Source organism: Acanthochromis polyacanthus, chromosome 7 (genome assembly GCF_021347895.1).
Source record: "Acanthochromis polyacanthus isolate Apoly-LR-REF ecotype Palm Island chromosome 7, KAUST_Apoly_ChrSc, whole genome shotgun sequence".
NCBI lineage: Eukaryota > Metazoa > Chordata > Actinopteri > Pomacentridae > Acanthochromis > Acanthochromis polyacanthus.
In genome coordinates, this window is record NC_067119.1 from 3,695,459 (window position 1) to 3,713,423 (window position 17,965).

At 37.9% G+C, this 17,965-nt stretch overlaps 1 protein-coding gene across 1 annotated transcript; it reads left to right on the top strand.

Annotated features, from left to right (window-relative positions):
• The first annotated feature begins 962 nt into the window (after window positions 1–962).
• derl3 (derlin 3) lies at window positions 963–16,013 on the top strand. The gene is made up of 7 exons (XM_051951109.1): window positions 963–1,097; window positions 2,832–2,897; window positions 2,986–3,059; window positions 3,147–3,240; window positions 7,976–8,171; window positions 9,324–9,414; window positions 10,611–16,013. The coding sequence occupies exons 1-7, from the start codon at window positions 1,008–1,010 to the stop codon at window positions 10,699–10,701; spliced, it is 702 nt and encodes a 233-aa protein (XP_051807069.1). The 5' UTR covers window positions 963–1,007; the 3' UTR covers window positions 10,702–16,013.
• Window positions 16,014–17,965: the final 1,952 nt, after the last annotated feature.

Sequence of the window (17,965 nt, forward strand, 5' to 3'; positions counted from 1 at the left end):
CTAAATAATTATAATTTGGGAGAGAAGGAACATAATAAAAAATATTTTCTAATTATTTTTCTGTTGAAATTCCAGCTTTTAAAAACTGAAAAATCATTTAAATTTAACAAATATACAGACATCAGTATAAATGAATCAATTCTTAATAATAATAATGTTTTTATATGCATCGATAGTGATTCATAGGTGCAATTTAAAAATATTCTGTCACTTTAGGTAAAATTTTAAATAATCACAAATAAAGCTTTAATAACTTCAATGTTTTTTCACATATTATTTTATTAATTTAAGATATAAAAGATCAACTTTATTCATCCAGAAATAAATTCTTTAAATCTATTATTTTATCATTATGAACTTTTATCTTTTAATTTGGTAATCTGAATAATTTGTCAAGTTTTATATAATTGTACATATACAATTAGATGTATTATTATATTTATATTATATAAATATCATATAAAATGTTATATAACTGACATTGTATTTATTGTTTAAACAACTTGAATTTTAATATCAATGCCTTTTTATTACATTTACCTTATTATTAATATGTAATTTGTTTTTTCCCAAAAAAGTATGTAAATGTAAATAAGCTTTCAGTTATAATTTTACTTTAACTAGATTTTTTTTTACATTTTATATTCTGTATCTATTATCTCAATTTATTTTCATTTATTTATTTTATTATTTAAATTCTTTTTTTTTATAAAGTTAATATATTTTATTTAAAGTAGAAATTTGCAATTTAATTTTAAATAACTTAAATACAGGTTTTATTCCACAAACTACAAATAAATAATCTGCTGACTTCCTGTATCTCTACTCTAATTTAATGTCCCTAAAAGCAGCTTTATGTGTTAAAAGTGTGTTTGTGGTGTGGATGGTGTTAATTGAGAGGAGGATGTGATTGGCCGATGCAGTGAGGGGGGCGGGGTCTGTGCAGCCTATTCATCATGGCTGACAGTGAAGCTTCAGCAGCAGCAGCAGCAGCAGCAGCAGCAGCGATGGCTCACTTCTTCACTCAGGAGTACTTTCAGATCCCTGTGGTGACCCGAGCGTACACGACCGCCTGCGTCCTCACCACCGCTGCCGTGGTAAGACAACAACAACAACAACAACAACAACAGCAGCTGCTCAGGGACAAACAAGTATAGTCTCCATAACTCTAAATCAAGCCACTTACTACGGATTAAATTTACTTTTATACTGACTCAAACTGGACATGATGCTAGACGCCGTTTTAAAACATTAAATCTTTGCTTGTGAGAGTAAAAGGAGATGAAGTGTCTTTTTAATCTCTAAGTGATGAAAGCAGTTCATGTGTCAACTACTGTTTTACGTTCAGTAAAAGTGTTGAGCATGTTTGAGCTGTTAGCTGAAGTGCAGTGGAACGAAAAAATATAGGATGAAAGCAGTTGAAGTGTCAGTTTTAGAAAAAGAAACTAAATTTGACCTGATATGGACATGCTGGGGAAAGTTTGGTGTGCAAACATGTGAAAAAACTTGTAAGTAGATTTGCTAGCAGTGGAAGTGTTGGTCAACATTTAATTGTTGAAAGCAGTGGAAGTGTCAGGTAAAGCATAAGAAACCATAATAAATTTGCACTTTTTGCAAAACTATTGGTTAAAGCGACAAGTGATGAAAGCAGTTGAAATGTCAGCTGGAGAGAAAGTACTGAAAATTGATGAAATAATAGTACATTTTTGCTTGTGAGAGCAGTGAAAGGAGCTGAAGTGTCTTTTTTTAAACTCTACACAATGAAAGTAGTTTGTGTCAGCTACAGTTTAACCTTCAGTAAAAGCGTTGAACAAGTTTGAGCTGTTACTTGAGGCACAGCTGAACGAAGAAAGAAAAACTGACATGAAATCAGTTGAAGTGTCAGTTACAGAATCAACAAAAATTACAACAGCTGAAGTCCTACTAGATGTGAAAATGCCGAATAAAGTTGTCGGCTGCACGCTTGAAAAAGAATGAGTTGACTTGCTAGCAGTGGAAGTGTTTGTTGCCATGTTTTCTTTAAAAGCAACTAAAGTGTCAAGTAAAGCAGGAGCAACAAAAACGATGTAGGATTTAAAATTCTGCTGTTCAAGAGACTTTGGGTGAAAGCAATTTGGCAGTTGAAGAAGAAGTACTGAAAGCAGTTGAGGTGTTCGTTGATCTCATCACTGAGATACAAAAGTGATCGTACTACCAGCTGAAGAACAAAAGAGAAAGCAGATGCACACTGAAGTGAATGAAAGGTTGTGCATCAGATAAAACATCATCAAAAATGAGAGCTGAAAGTAGTTGAAGTGTAAGTTAAAGTGTATAAGATGACAGGCTCTCCTGCATTCAGTGTTTATATTTGACACCAGTGTGTTCAGTATTTCTACCTGAAGCATAATAGAAAAAACTACCTATGTCAAGAATAAGAAATGAAGGCAGTTGAAGTGTGACCTGAAGACTTTTAGGGAAAAAAACATCATCAGATAAAGGTGGAGCTCTGGAGATGGTTGTGGTGAGAGCAGTTGAAGCTGAAATCCATCGACACCAGTCCAAATGTAAGTGAAAATCAAAGCAAGTGTAAAATTTAGTAAAAAAAGATGAAAGCAGTTGAAGTGTAATGACTGAAAGCTGTGGAGGCGCCTGTTAAAACAAGCAAGACTTAAGATTTCAGTTGAAGCAGTCAAACAGTGAAAGATAAACAGATGAGTTTTCAGTTGAAGTAAAAGCAATGAAAGCGATTAAAATATGAATTATCCCTCTCATTAATCCAACAATAACTACTATTCATGCATGTATTGACGCCAAATTTGCTCATTAATCTTAAACTGTGTGTCATTTTTTAGCAACTTGAGGTGATCACCCCGTTCCAGCTCTACTTTAACCCAGATCTCATCATCAGGAGGTACCAGGTAACATTTAGCAGCTACTGAAGAAACCCAAAACATGATCTTTTAACATAAAAATCCCATTTACAGTCTTTAAATCTCTGTCTTTCAGATATGGCGTGTGATAACCAGCTTCCTGTTCTTCGGTTCTCTTGGATTCAGTTTCCTGTTCAACATCATCTTTCTGTATCTTTTATCATGTCTCCTCAGTTAATCTTTAAAACCTTAATATTCATTCTGAAACTAGCATCGCCACCTTAACTGAGGGACAAGCTATCGATACTGTCGGATGCTGGAGGAAGGAAGTTTCCGGGGAAGGACGGCGGACTTTGTTTTCATGTTCCTGTTTGGAGGAATCGTCATGTCTGTATCCTTTAAGAGTGTCACTGCAATCATTCTTAAACAGCAAATTAGATACAAGGTTTGCACAAATGACCAAAAGACATTTTCTCAGTTTGACGTCTTTGAGGCAGAATTCAGTAAACAGACAGTTAAGATTTCAAAGACGCCTTCTATGTCTCCTAATTCTTTCAAAAATCCCAAATTTTTGACGGTTTTCATACCGAAAGTTTAACTTACGGACAGATTCTGTTTCTTACAAGTCTTATTGTGTTTGTTTCCCAGTTTTACCATGAAATCCGGTCGTTTCTGCTCCTGTATACGTGATAAACAGTCCACTAGAGTCCTGGTTACTGATTACCGTTCATGCAGGCGCCTCTGAAGTTTACAACTCAAACCAGCAATTTAATCCGACATTCCTGGAACCGTTAGTCCAACTTGAAATTAATGGGACTGTACCTGTTGGAAATGAGGTCACTTAGAGCATTTAGCACGATTAAACACAAACATGTGGTTGAGGACTTTTGTTTTGTGTCTCAAAACCAAGACATGAGGGTTGGGTTGGGTTTCACCACAAGAAACAGTCTTCCCTACAAAGTCATCTTAAGGCTTCAGTATCTCCACAAATGTAACTCCCACAGTCATGAAATCTGGTGAAGAATAGCTTCCAGCAGAGCTAAATGATCAAATTGCTCTAGCAGAGGACAGACTATTAATTATTCACCTTTGAAAATGGAAAATAAGTGCAAAGTTCTCAAGCAAGGGATGGAACTATGTCCCAGAAAGTTAATGTAAGTGTATATGTACGTATGGAGCCGTATTCTGCTAAAATAAAGACTTTGGGCGACATTTCACCAACTTTTGAGGCTCTGGCATCAGTAGAATCTGATGTATGGAAAGACAAGGTTGAGGTTTTTTGCAGTGTTGATGCAGACAAACTGGTTTTCACAGGGGACACAATACCACTCTCACTTGAAAACATTGCATTCTTTTCATTTTTAAGGGCCAATAAATCTGAATTATTGTCATTTTAGACACATTTTGAGTCATTTTAGACAAGTTTTTATCTTATTTGAAGAAATCCTTGATAAATTTAGACAATTTTGAGTCATCTTGGACAGATTTCTTGCCAAAATATCTAAAAATTGGAACCTCGTGTTGTCATACTTGCCGTGTATTTAATTCTACTGATGTTAGAGTCTCAAAAGTCGGTGAAATGTCGAACAAAGTTTGTAATTTAGCAGAAATATGGACCCATCCATATCTATACACTTACAGGAACTTGATGGGGACACAACACCAGCCTGGATTGAAAATGCTGCATTTTCAGTGGCAAATAAATAAAAACTTGTTCTCTGCTTGAGATGCCCAAACACAAAAACAGGACATCAAAAACCCGATTAAGCTCGTTATAATTCCATGTAAACACAGTCAGTGAGAGCCGAATGCAGACGTCCAGTTTCCACTTGTGTAAGTTTCCTCTGAGACCAGAACTAACCTCCACTCTACTTATGAAATCTGGACTCCGTTTCCACTTCCAACAGAGGAATGTGAAAACAGACTTCAGCATCAAACATCCACGAGGACCAAAACACGTTTCTTCATCAGAAAAGACTTCACAGCGTCACATGTCCAACAACAAAGTCCTACCCTAACCCTACTGTAATCACAGGCCTCTACACACCGCAGAGAGTTTAATGGAGCTACAGTCATCAAATTAGTCATTATTTATTTCCTCTATTCTATTATACTTGACAGGTAATATTTGAAAGAAAAATTGTGTGTATTAAGGATTGAATAATGTAAATTTTAAAAATTAGTTATTTTACAGATGTTTTATTTAATTACTGATAAATCTCATAAAATCCCAGAAAAAAAGTAATTATTATTTAAATAATTTAAATCTGCAGAAATATCATTATTTCAATGAAAATATGCATAAAAAGAATGGGGAAAAATTGTATAAAAAAAACGCTTTTTAAAATAGATATTCCCTTAATTGTTTAAAAAAAGGCAAGCAGTCAAAATTTGTTTTTTACAGAGACTGACTGGAAAATTCTGCTATTTTTATGGTATGTAAATCAACAAAAATATTATTTTACAGTTATTGTGCATACTAAGAATGGAAAAATGGCATAAAAAGCATTTTAAAAAAGGTTTTTCTTTTGTTTAAAAAAATACAGATATCTATTAAAATTACAGAATTTATTAATTTATACTTATTCTTGTGATTTGTGTTACTGTTGAAACAGGAAAAATCTATTTAAAAACGGTTTGAAAGTGTTTTGAAAACCGAAAAAAGTTTTAAGTTACATTTTTTAATTACATGTGAATTAATACTTTTCCCTGTGATTTTATGAGATATCTGCAATTTTAAAAAAAAAACAATGAAAAATCTGTTTTAAAACACTGTTTAAGTGTTTCTAAACTGTGGAAAAAGTGGTAAAAATGTACACATTTAGCATAAAAAAGTTTTAAAAAAGGCCAAAACTGTAAATTTTGTCCAGTTCAGTAAACTGTTTTTGTTTTTACATTTGGCTGCAAAATCACACTATATTTTACTATATTTAAATCAGCAAAATGCCATTATTTTACAGCTATTTTCTGTTGTTTTCACATTTTTAACATCACTTTTCTGACCCCCTGCTGCCACATTCCCGTTTTTCTTTTTACGACGTATTGGAGCAAAAAGTGTAATTTTTCCATCTAAAGGATTTAATAACAGGAATGTAAAAATGCCTGAAGACTGAATAAAACCAAACCTCTCCTCCTGCATGTCCCCAAACCAACAGACGGTGACTGGTTCCAAATGTTGTTCAGTAATTTGGGTGGAGTGACCCTTTAAGGTGGAAAAACCAGGAGCTGCTGATAAACATCTCATTTTTATGTTGTCATCGCAGCGCTGAGGGCTAATTTGAGAACTGAGCAGCGTGTAAAGCAGCTAGCGTCTCGTTTTGATGATGCTCAGCGGTTTGAGTTGACATTCCAGGTTAATGATACGTCCCGGCTGTTAAGCAGCATCCCTCCTGGCTGCAGCTTTACGGCTGTTTCTGGACCTGCGTGGTGTTTGGTGGACAGCAGGTCCTCCTACTCTGCAGTAAACATGTTGGAGACGCTGACATGAGAGGAATGCCACGAGCGGGCTTTTATTGTGGAGGGGCTTCATCAGACAATAACAGCCTGCAGATATCATAGTTTAAGGACTTTAATCTAAGTGGTGCTCGTGTTTTAAGATGTTTTTTAGTCACGTCAGGAGGTTCAGAGTGATTTATTTTCAGCACAGCAGTGTTTGTTCTAACTCCCACACCTGGAGGCACCAGAGTTTAACTGGCAGCAGACCGTAATGGATGCATAGAGGCCGATTTCTGACAGAAAAACTAAAAAAATCAAATTTAAATTTAGGACAGTAAAGGTGAAAAAGTTTGGGAATCTTTTCTGTATTTTCATTTAAAATTGTGTCATAGATCATGGAACCCAAAAATATGATAGAAAGTCAGTACATAAGTGGTAAGTTTGAGTTACAAAAGTCAAGTTTTCCCCTTTTAGTGCTTTTTAATGTTTTATTATGGTTAATTTGGATTTTTTTGGACAAGAATTTACATAAAAAAGGTTATTTTATGTCAAAGTGCTGCAGAGCATCCCCACATCATGATGCTGCCACCTCCATGCTTCACGTCATGATGCCGCCACCTCCGTGCCTCACGTCATGATGCCGCCACCACCGTGCTTCACGTCATGATGCCGCCACCACCGTGCTTCACGTCATGATGCCGCCACCTCCGTGCCTCACGTCATGATGCCGCCACCTCCGTGCTTCACGTCATGATGCCGCCACCACCGTGCTTCACGTCATGATGCCGCCACCTCCGTGCCTCACGTCATGATGCCGCCACCTCCGTGCCTCACGTCATGATGCCGCCACCTCCGTGCCTCACGTCATGATGCCGCCACCTCCGTGCCTCACGTCATGATGCCGCCACCTCCGTGCCTCACGTCATGATGCCGCCACCTCCGTGCTTCACGTCATGATGCCGCCACCTCCGTGCTTCACGTCATGATGCCGCCACCACCGTGCTTCACGTCATGATGCCGCCACCTCCGTGCCTCACGTCATGATGCCGCCACCACCGTGCCTCACGTCACGATGCCGCCACCACCGTGCTTCACGTCACGATGCCGCCACCACCGTGCTTCACGTCACGATGCCGCCACCACCGTGCTTCACGTCACGATGCCGCCACCACCGTGCTTCACGTCACGATGCCGCCACCACCGTGCTTCACGTCACGATGCCGCCACCACCGTGCTTCACGTCATGATGCCGCCACCACCGTGCTTCACGTCATGATGCCGCCACCACCGTGCTTCACGTCATGATGCCGCCACCTCCGTGCTTCACGTCATGATGCTGCCACCACCATGTTTAAGCTTTAACTGTATTAAATTAGCAGTCAGATGTGTTATATTTTTAATTAACTGACATTATTTTGTAGAAACCTGTTTTCCTTCTGACATGAAAGAGTTGTTTTGGTAGATTCTTGCCAAAAAAAAAGCCAAAATAAGTGACCCTAATTCAATGTTAAAAAAAGAGTAAAATAAAAAAAAATAAAAAAAAAAAAAGGGGAGAAAACTTCTAAATCCCTAAACTGAGTGTTGGGCTCCACTAACTGAGCTGAGACTCAAACAAACTCCATCTAAAGCTGCCAGATGCTGATGTTTATCATGCATCAGTGTTGAGTTGACTTTAACCTGACGGCCTGCAGCTGTTCGGCCTCTTCGCCAACATCTTCTTCCTGGGTCAGGCCTTCATCATCATGCTGGTGTACGTCTGGAGTAGAAGACATCCGCTGATCCGCATGAACCTCTTCGGCCTGCTGAACTTCCAGGCTCCCTTCCTGCCCTGGGTGCTGATGGGATTCTCGCTGCTGCTCGGGAACTCCATCGTGGTCGACCTCCTGGGTGAGAAACGACTCTGCAAAATCTGGTTTTCTGTTCGGATACGTTAGAAGATGACAAGAACATGGCACTACTCACATGTTCACATTACAGAAGTCTAAATGGTTCAAATTCAGTCCTGAGTCCAGTTTAAAATACATAAATGATATCTGAAGATCTTCAGGAAGTCAGACTTATTCTATACTTCTGACGTATTTTTACATCCTCCTGTTGTCTCCTGGAACACTAGAAGGAACTTAAACAGCACAATATGATGGCTTTATGGAGTAAAAATGCAAAATAAATATACAAAAAAATTGGAGGAAAAATAGTGTTATATTATGGAAAATTAATGCTGTAATTTAACTGTTAATTTACAGATTTTCCCTGTTTTGGTAGATTAGAGTTAACGAGCAAAATTACATAAATAAAACTAGAAATGTACGTATTTTTTTTCTAAAAATAAAAGCCAAAACTTAAATTAATGTCCACAATTAAATATATTTTTTCCCCTAGTCTTTTATGATGTAAAATTACAGGATTACTGTATTAAATCAGCAAAAATAGTGTTTTACAAAGGTTTGCCTTTTTTGAAAGAAAAATGAATTTTAGGGACTGAAAAAAATTGTAAAATATTTTTTTTTAAACGGTTAAAAAATTAATAAAATTATAATAAAAATAATAAATATTAACAAAATATTCTTTTTCAGGGACTGAAGACAAATTTAATTTCTTATAACATAATTTTATTGTCATTTATATATATATTTTTAATTTTTTTTAATGTAAATGTTTCCCTCATAATAAAGCTTAAAATAGTAATAAGTTATAGAATTCCATCTTAAATAAAACTAGAAATGTATGTATATTTAAAAAAAAAAAAAAACCAAAACCTGTGTATGTGGAAAAAGTTTTAGATCTTTGAGTTCATCTCATAAAAAAATGGGAGCAAAAACAAAAGTGTTGTGTTTATATTTTTGTTGAGTGTAAATCTACATATATGTAACAGAGTATCCCACAAACATGCAGCGTAAAGGCATTTTATACAAAGCTGTGAATTAAAAATAAAGAAATCCCTGTTTTAGAATACAGATATGTACAAAAATCTGAAGTTTGGTGTCTGTAGAAGCTGCTAAAATAGACATTTGGTTGCTAAACGTTTGCTTCCCTCCTCAGGCATCAGTGTGGGTCACATGTACTACTTCCTAGAAGACGTGTTTCCAAACCTGCCTGGAGGAAGGAAGCTGCTGATGACTCCAGAAGTGCTGTAAGATCCACCATTAATCTGATGAACTTCATTCTGTTTTACAGGAATTTAGAGAATCTGGAAACTGGACGACATCTAAAACTTTATGGGATACTGTCCAGAATTTATCTAAACAATTTTACGCTGTTAGTCAGTGACCCACAGTTCTTTTCAGTAGAGAAATTAGACTAAACTTGAAGATGTTCAGCAGTTTAAAACACTCTGGAGGCTTAAAATGTGGCAGAAATTACATTAGAAGTGTCCTAAATATAAATAAAAAAAACTTAAAAGAATTATATTTTAGGAATCCATGAAAAGACTGAGAATCTGCCAGCTAGTAGGTTAGAAAGTAATCGAAAAAAAAAAACATGGAATACTATAATTTATTATTATTATTACTATCTTAAGCTTTATTATGAGGGAAAACATTTACATTTAAAAAGTTCAAAATTTACATTCAAAAAATTAAAATTATATATAAATGACAATAAAATTATATTCTATAAGTTATAAGAAATTAATTAAATGTCTTCAGTCCCTGAAAAAGAATATTTTGTAAATATTTTCATTATTTTTAATATAATTTTGTTAATTATTTAACAATGTTTATTTATTTATTTTACAATTTTTTTTCAGTCCCTAAAATTCATTTTTCTTTCAAAAAAGGCAAACATTTGTAAAAGACTATTTTTGCTGATTTAAATCAGTAATCCTGTAATTTTACATCATAAAAGACTAAATTACTCTTTATGAAAAAATATATATATTTAATTGGGGACATTAATTTAAGTTTTGGCTTTTATTTTTTAGAAAAAAAATACGTACATTTCTAGTTTTATTTCTGTAATTTTGCTCATTAACTCCAATCTACCAAAACAGGGAAAATCTGTAAATTAACAGTTAAATTACAGCATTAATTTTCCATAGTATAACACTATTTTCCTCCAATTTTTTTCTACATTTTTACTCCATAAATCCATCATATTGTGCTGTTTAAGTTCCTTCTAGTGTTCCAGGAGATAACAGGAGGATGTAAACGGTTAAAAGTTGTTAAAATTCATCAGAATGAACCCAGAGGATGAAAACTGCAGATTCAATGTTTAGAAACTTCAGTGAGGAACAGAGATGTGATGAAGATGCTTATAACGGTGTCAAAAGCTGCTTGTTTAGGAAGTTTAATCAGATGTTTTTGTGGTTAATTAGTTTTTTCTTTGCAGACGGATGATGTTCGACCAACCAGAGGATCCAGACTATCGTCCTCTTCCTCGGCAGGATGAAGATCTGCAGGACGACGAGCAGCAAAACTGAAAGCAGTCGGAGGATTTCTGGAGGACGGTAAAGAAGGACAGATCTGAGGAGGAATAAATCACATAAAGAAGCTCACCTGTGGAGCAATAACTTACCTTAATGAGGAAACAGCAGCACAGAGAGGAAGAAAAGTCCAAAAATAATCAGACAATAGAACTTAAACGCACCTTTAGGGTGTCGTTTAAACAGTCGGTTTGTTTGACGTCGAGCTGCAGCTTCAAGATCAATACTTTGGAATAAAAAAGTATCAGAAAAAAACGCTGAGAATGAGGCGAAATAATCCTAAAACACTCAGCGGTCGCTTTATTCGCTACACCTGTTCTACTGCTCGTTAACACAGACATCTGATCAGCCAATCAGAAGACAGCAGCTCAGCACATTTATTCCTGTAGACGTGTTAAAGACGACCAGCTGGAGTTCAACCTGAGCATCAGAACGGGAAGAAAGGGGACAAAAAAGCAACAAAGAGATTAAAAATGACTGAACATGAAACAAAAATATGGAAAATAAAACATTTTGGACAGGTTTCAAGTAATTTCAAACATGTTTCTAGTACCTTTGGACACGTTTCTAAACATGTTTCAAGTCAGTGTGGACAAAATATTGGCATTTCGAGCATGTTTCTAGTACTTTTTGACATAATTTTGTCATTCTGGACATAATTATGTCATTTTAAACATGTTTCTAGTCGTTTTGGATATCATTTTGGACAGGTTTCAAGTAATTTCAAACATGTTTCTAGTACCTTTGGACACGTTTCTAGTCATTTTAAACATGTTTCAAGTCAGTTTGGACACAACATTGGCATTTTGAGCATGTTTCTAGTACTTTTTGACATAATTTTGTCATTTTAAACATGTTTCTAGTCATTTTGGACATCATTTTGTAGTTATATGGACAAACTGTGTTAATTAAGGACCAGACTTTGCCATTTTTAGAGTATTTAAGACATTCTTTTTGGCTCATTATGAAAAACAGTTTCATCATTTTGTGTATTTTTTTCTTTAAGTAGTTTTGGACAAAGTGAAACAGATCCAGGGTAGCGATGATTGTTTCTACATCATTAAACCTCCGCAGTTTTACCGTTCACCTGCTCAGTTGTTGACCTGAAAGCAGCAGCTCTGACCTCTCAGATCAGCTGACGTCTGCACTCTTTCACCAGCTGTCCTTTGTGGCTCCAAACAAATGGAAACTGCTGCGTCCAACAAACAGCGTCCAAACAGCCGCTTCAAACTCCTCGTTTCTGCTGCAAATATCAGCCAGGACTGGGAGGTTGGGTTTTTTCCTGCAGCGAGTAGATGCCGAAGAAAAATCTACCAAGAAATCTGTCATTTACGTGTAATTTAACACCTTCTACATATTAAAGTGCAGCTTTTATCTGTGATTTACAAGTTAACCTCCTGTTAGCTCATTTCTCAGCAGCAGCAACCAAAAAATCCCATTAAATAGTATTTATATCTCATTATTAACTCCATTATTAAACATTTCTGCTCTTTATTTCTCACAGATTGTGGTTATAGAGCAGGGGTGGGCAAACTTTTTGGCTCAGGGGCCACATTGACTTTTGAAATGCAACAGACGGGTCAGACCAGCATCAGATGGTTGGAGATTGTGCAAACTAATATGAATTACCGTTAAAGGCAATACTGACAGAGTAAAGGTTAATCGCATTCAGTTTCAGTGGGAACAGTGTTGTTGGTCACCCTTTTCTGCCAGTGCATCAAAGTCTGGTGTCAGCTTGGTTGTGGCAATTCTCAGGATGGATCTGAGGTGTTCATCAGTTAACTGGGATCTGTGGTGTCCTTTGTGACAAGGAGCATGATACCAGCTGAAGTGACTTGTCAGTTTTTTTTTTTTCAAAATCAGAGAACCGACGGTAGAATTTTTTTTTTTTAACATTTGTCTTGAGAATAAAGTCAGTTTGGCTTTGAAGGCTGTCACATTTGTGTACATTTTGTGCACAAACTGATCTTTCCCTTGCAGCCTCACGTTCAGCTCATTCGTGTGCGTCAGTATGTCCCAGGCGTGAACTAACCGTGACGTCACCCGTTGGTTTCAACGGCGAGAAACTGAAGCCCGGATTTTGCTACTTCCTGGTCGCCGTTTTGGATTTTTTGGAGCCAGTGACGTAAAAAGCGTCATCAAACAGGCTGGACCGGAGAGCAACTAGGAGCAGGATTGGCTGAGGACTCTCTTATCCCGCCCACGTTTTGCCGCAGAGGCTTCTGTTGCTGTCTATCAAGTATAGCCACGCCCCCTGGCTCCGCCAACTGTAACGATTTATTTAAAATTCAGTATTGATTTATTTTAAGATCGGCCACCTGATCTCTCATTTTGACCATGAAAACTAACAGGAAAAAAATCCTGAGCTGTAGAACATCAGTCTATCAAATTTTATTTTTTCCAAAAATGAATTGGGGTCTATGGAGAAAAAGCTTTTTGGAGCCAACCCTAGCGGACGGTGTGATATTGCAAGTTTTTGACACTTCCGGGTTTGCTTCAATTCTGGAGCCAGATGCTACATCCATTATATATACAGTCTATGGTATGTCCACGGCAAAATCACAGCCAATCTCTGTGGCACAGCTCAGGAAAATCATCGATTAACTCCAAAAATGAGCTAATCTCGCCTCTGAGCTCCCACACTGGCTGACGTGCTTTCCCCAAACTTAACCAGCGGACATGAGAGTGCTAAAGCAAGTCCTGGTGATCAGCATCAGTTTCTTCTAGAAACTTCATGAACTGACGATGCTGAAGCCCTCTGGCTCGTATAGAGTTAACAAGTTTTACGACTGGCTTCACGACATGATCAAGATGCAAAACAGACTTACAGAGCGCTTCCTGGTAGATTATGCAGTGTAGGAAAATCACATCCAGCTCAGGGTTTTCCTCCTTCGCCTTATCCTGGATTCTTTTCAGCAGCTTTACGTTTTTCTCATGTCAAGATGGCGATCCGTCCGTGGTGACATTGGCGACTTTACACCACGGCAGCTTCACCCTCTGGATGACCCTACAGTCCTCTCTACGCGTTTTCCCCTTCATGGATTCCATAGTCACAAATTCCTCCACAAAATGTTAATTAATCCCTCTAATAAAAATTAAAAGCTGAGCAGAGTCTTTTATGGCATTGCTTTCGTCCACTGCTAATGGATATAGCTTGAAGGACTCCGCTTTTTCGTTCAGTGAGCTGGCTAAGTCTTCGTCTATTAGTTCAACACGACTTGCTAGCCTTTATTATTTTGAATGCTAGCAAATAACTTGCCTTCGTGCTTGACTCTTGACCGTAGTTTGCAGAAAAAACGTATTCAGCTGAGTGTGTAAACTGGCTGCCAGCCTCTGAGCCGTAGCTGTCCGTTCCTGCCCTGATTGGCTGCTAGCGTAGTTAGCATGCTTCGTGGAAAAGTGTCGGCTGATACTGTGTTCTTTAAAAACCGCAACGGTTTCATTGCAAATAAGACACAGAGCCTTTGAACGGACGTCAGCGAAAAAATATTTAGGAGTCCACTCCTTCTGAAACACTCCACTTTACTTGTCTTTGGTCCACTCACTGTAACGGCAGGGCTCAATGCAGTTGTAAAGCAGAAGAAGAGAAAATTAAAGCTGCAAGCAGCGATGGACGGGTCCTCGCATCCACGCTGGTCGTGAATCCACGCACGTCCACCAGGTGGCGCTGTGACTGAGACTGTATGTCGGCCTCTGAATCGCATCTGGACCAGAGTCCAATCATACATTTAAAATTTCAGCCAGACTGTAGCATGTTCAGAGCAGTTATAGAGCATTTCCTGTCTATCCACCAGGTGGCGCTGTAACTCAGAGTGTATTTCACACAGTGGATGTGATGAGGGTTGGACTCTGATCACTCATGAAAAGTTTCAGGCTGATTTGATCATGTAGAGGCCAGTTATACAGCATTTACTGTCCCTCCATCAGGTGGCGCTGCGACTGAGAGTGTCTGTTGGCCTGTAGATGTGATCAGGATTGGATTGTGATCACACATGGAAAGTTTGAGGCAGATTGGAGCATGCAGAGGAGAGTTATACAGCAGTTGATGTTTCATGGCGAAGCATCAAAACGCTGATGGTCGCCATGGCCACGCCATTTGGCTTCTGGTTAAACTTTTGATAACTTTTCCAAACCAAGTCCTGCTGTGTGGACTGACAAAATTTCAGGTCTCCTGGAATTATCCCCTAGGAGGTATTAACTCTCAAAAATGAGAAAAATCATCAAAAATCTCACAATTAATCCAAGATGGCCGACTTCCTGTTGGGTTTAGGACATGGCTCCAAGAGGCTTTTTTGTGCGTCCTGATGTGCTCTATAAGCCTCCCAAATTTCATGGATGTAGGTGAAACGTGCTGGGGGGGCTGTTTGTTAAAAATACTGTAGGGGGCGCTATAGCATGTGCAGTGCCGAGATGCATACAGTGTTGTTCCTTGGGTCAATGGTGATGTGTGTGGTAATTTTTGTGAGCATTGGAGTATTCCTAACCTGTCAGAAAGGGCTTTGTTTTTCATGGCGATATTTGGTTGCTACGGCAACAGCGTTACATGAAATGTCACACCCTTCACAGTGTGTGATTGTCAAGAGGTGAAGACTCGACTGACCAATTTCCAGCATGATATCACCAAGTTTGGGGCCATTGTACCTGAAAATATAAGGCCTTAAACTTACTATTACCAACAGGTGGCGCTATGACTTTTTCAAAATTTATGAGTGTGGATGTGTTCAGACTGGACCTGGTATCCAGCATGTGAAGTCTGAGGCAGATAGGATGTTGTTCAGCTGAGATATGAATCGTTAAATTTTCATGGCGAAACATCGAAATTGGTTTGGCCGCCACAGACACGCCCTTTGATGACAAGTCACCATTTTCACTGGGATGCATCATCAATGTGTTTAGGCTGTTGTCACTGCATTTGAAGTGAATATGATCAACCGGGTAACAATAGGGCATGAAAGTGTAAAAGATGTCTATTTCCTGAAACCACAAGGTGGCGCTATGACTGTCAATGAATATCCCTATGTGGATGACATCAGGACAGGACTGTCATCATACATGTAAAGTTTCAGGCAGATTGGAGCATGTTGAGAAGAATTAGACACCACTTCCTGTTTCATGGCGAAGGATCAGTTGTTTGAGGCTCCGCCATGGCCACACCTTTTGGCTTCTGGTTGAGTTTTTGATAACTTTTCATCAGAAAGGTCTGGTGCATGTACTGGCCAAATTTCAGTTCTCTCAGACTTATCCACTAGGAGCTATAAATTTTGACAAATGTACAGCAAATTCAAGATGGCCGACTTCCTGTTGGGTTTAGGGTGTGGCTGTGATTGACTTTTTGGTGTGTCCTGATGTGGTGCATATGCCCACCAAATATTGTAGCTGTAAATAAAACATTGTGGAAGTTGGCCTAATGACCACTGTTTCAATTTTGCAGGTGGCGCTATAGAGCCATTTTTTCACACATATGCGCAACTCCCATAAAATATCAAATTTTTCGCCAGTCCTGATGTGCACGCCAAATTTCACGCGTTTTGGTTCATGATAAGGCCGCCAAAAAGGCAAGTCATTTCCCGAGGAGCGATTAAGTTTGAAAAATTTACAGCAAATTGAAGGTGGCCGACTTCCTGTTGGGTTTAGGGCGTGGCTGTAATTGACTTTTTGGTGTGTCCAGATGTTCTGCATATGCCCACCAAATATTGTAGCTGTACATGAAACATTGTGGCAGTTGGCCTAATGACTACTTTTTCAAGTTTGCAGGTGGCGCTATAGAGCCATTTTGCCACGCACATGCGCAACTCCCATAAAATATCAAATTTTTCGCCAGTCCTGATGTGCATGCCAAATTTCACGCGTTTTGGAGTATGATAAGGCCGCCAAAAAGCCAATTTACTTTACGGGAGGAAAAAAAAAAAAAAAATAATAATAATAATAAACCCTAGGGTTTCAATAGGGTCCTTGGCACCGCTGGTGCCTTGGACAGTCGGTGCCCTGGCACCGCCTGTCCTTCGCACCCTCGGTGCTCGGACCCTAATAAACCAACAAAGGTCACTTGTGTCTGGAGGGCGCCATCTAGTGGGGCAAACAGAAACGTCGGGTACTGCAGGGGAAGGTAAAATGAATGTGGTCTTCACTGTAATTTCGTCAATTCTAATATTGACAAAATTATTTCGCGGGCCGGATTGAAAAGCCCAAAGGGCCGTATGTGGCCCATGCCTATTATAGACCAAAAAAATACTTTACTGTTTGTAGCTGATTTTTTTTTTTTTACTTTAAAATGGGTTGATTTGCCCCGGCAACATAACAGGAGGGTTAAACACTGGTTCATTCTGACACAATATGATGTTTTTGTGGTTCTGTTTTTATATGTAAACCTGTATTTTCCAACAGAAGATTGTAGCTCTTGTTACTAAGCTATTCAACTCATGTACACTAAATAAACTCACTTTTCATGTCTGAACTCAAACGTCTCGATCAGCTGTTATCATGGGACAGATTTAAAGAGGTGCTCTGTTGTACGTTTTCATGCTTTCACTCAGTTTTTTTCTTTTAAATTATGTAAGAATCAAAGATTTAACATTAAAAAAAAAACTTACTGAGCCTCTCTGGACTCTTAAGAACATTTTTAATGATGCTGAGAAAGAAAAGTGTCCTAAATATTTATTTCTTGAGACTAAAGCTCTGTCTTTTAGTTTGTCTGAGAGAGTCGGATAGTCCTCCTGTTTAGCATTTAAATGCAGTAAATGAACATTTAATGAGTCATTATAATGTGATTAGGAGCTAATAAACTTTACACTGTGATGAAAGAAATTTAAAATGTTTAAATACAGATTTTTTTGTGCCTGTTTAATCTGCTAAATAAATAAAAAATACTCTGAATATCTGATTTTGAGGTTTAATTTAGTAGAAAAAAACCCTAGAATGCTTTCCTGAAATAGCAAAAACCACAGAGATAAAACAGAAATTAACGGAAAACAACCAGAATTATCTTTAAATGCAGCAAATTTATCCAGCTTTCTTGATTTCTCGGAATAAAACGCACACAAAAAATCATGTTTGTTGCAGGATTCTACACTAATATTTGGTTAAAAATGAGGTTTAGGTGAAGCTGAAAACTTCTGCAGCTTTAATTAAAGACTGAAATTTAAATTTTCTGGACGTTGACGTTCCTCAGACCGACTTTTACCTGCAGCTCCACCGTCATCCACGAGTTAAATAAAACATTCTGAATATTTTAGAAGATTAACACGACCTGTAGAGGCACAAA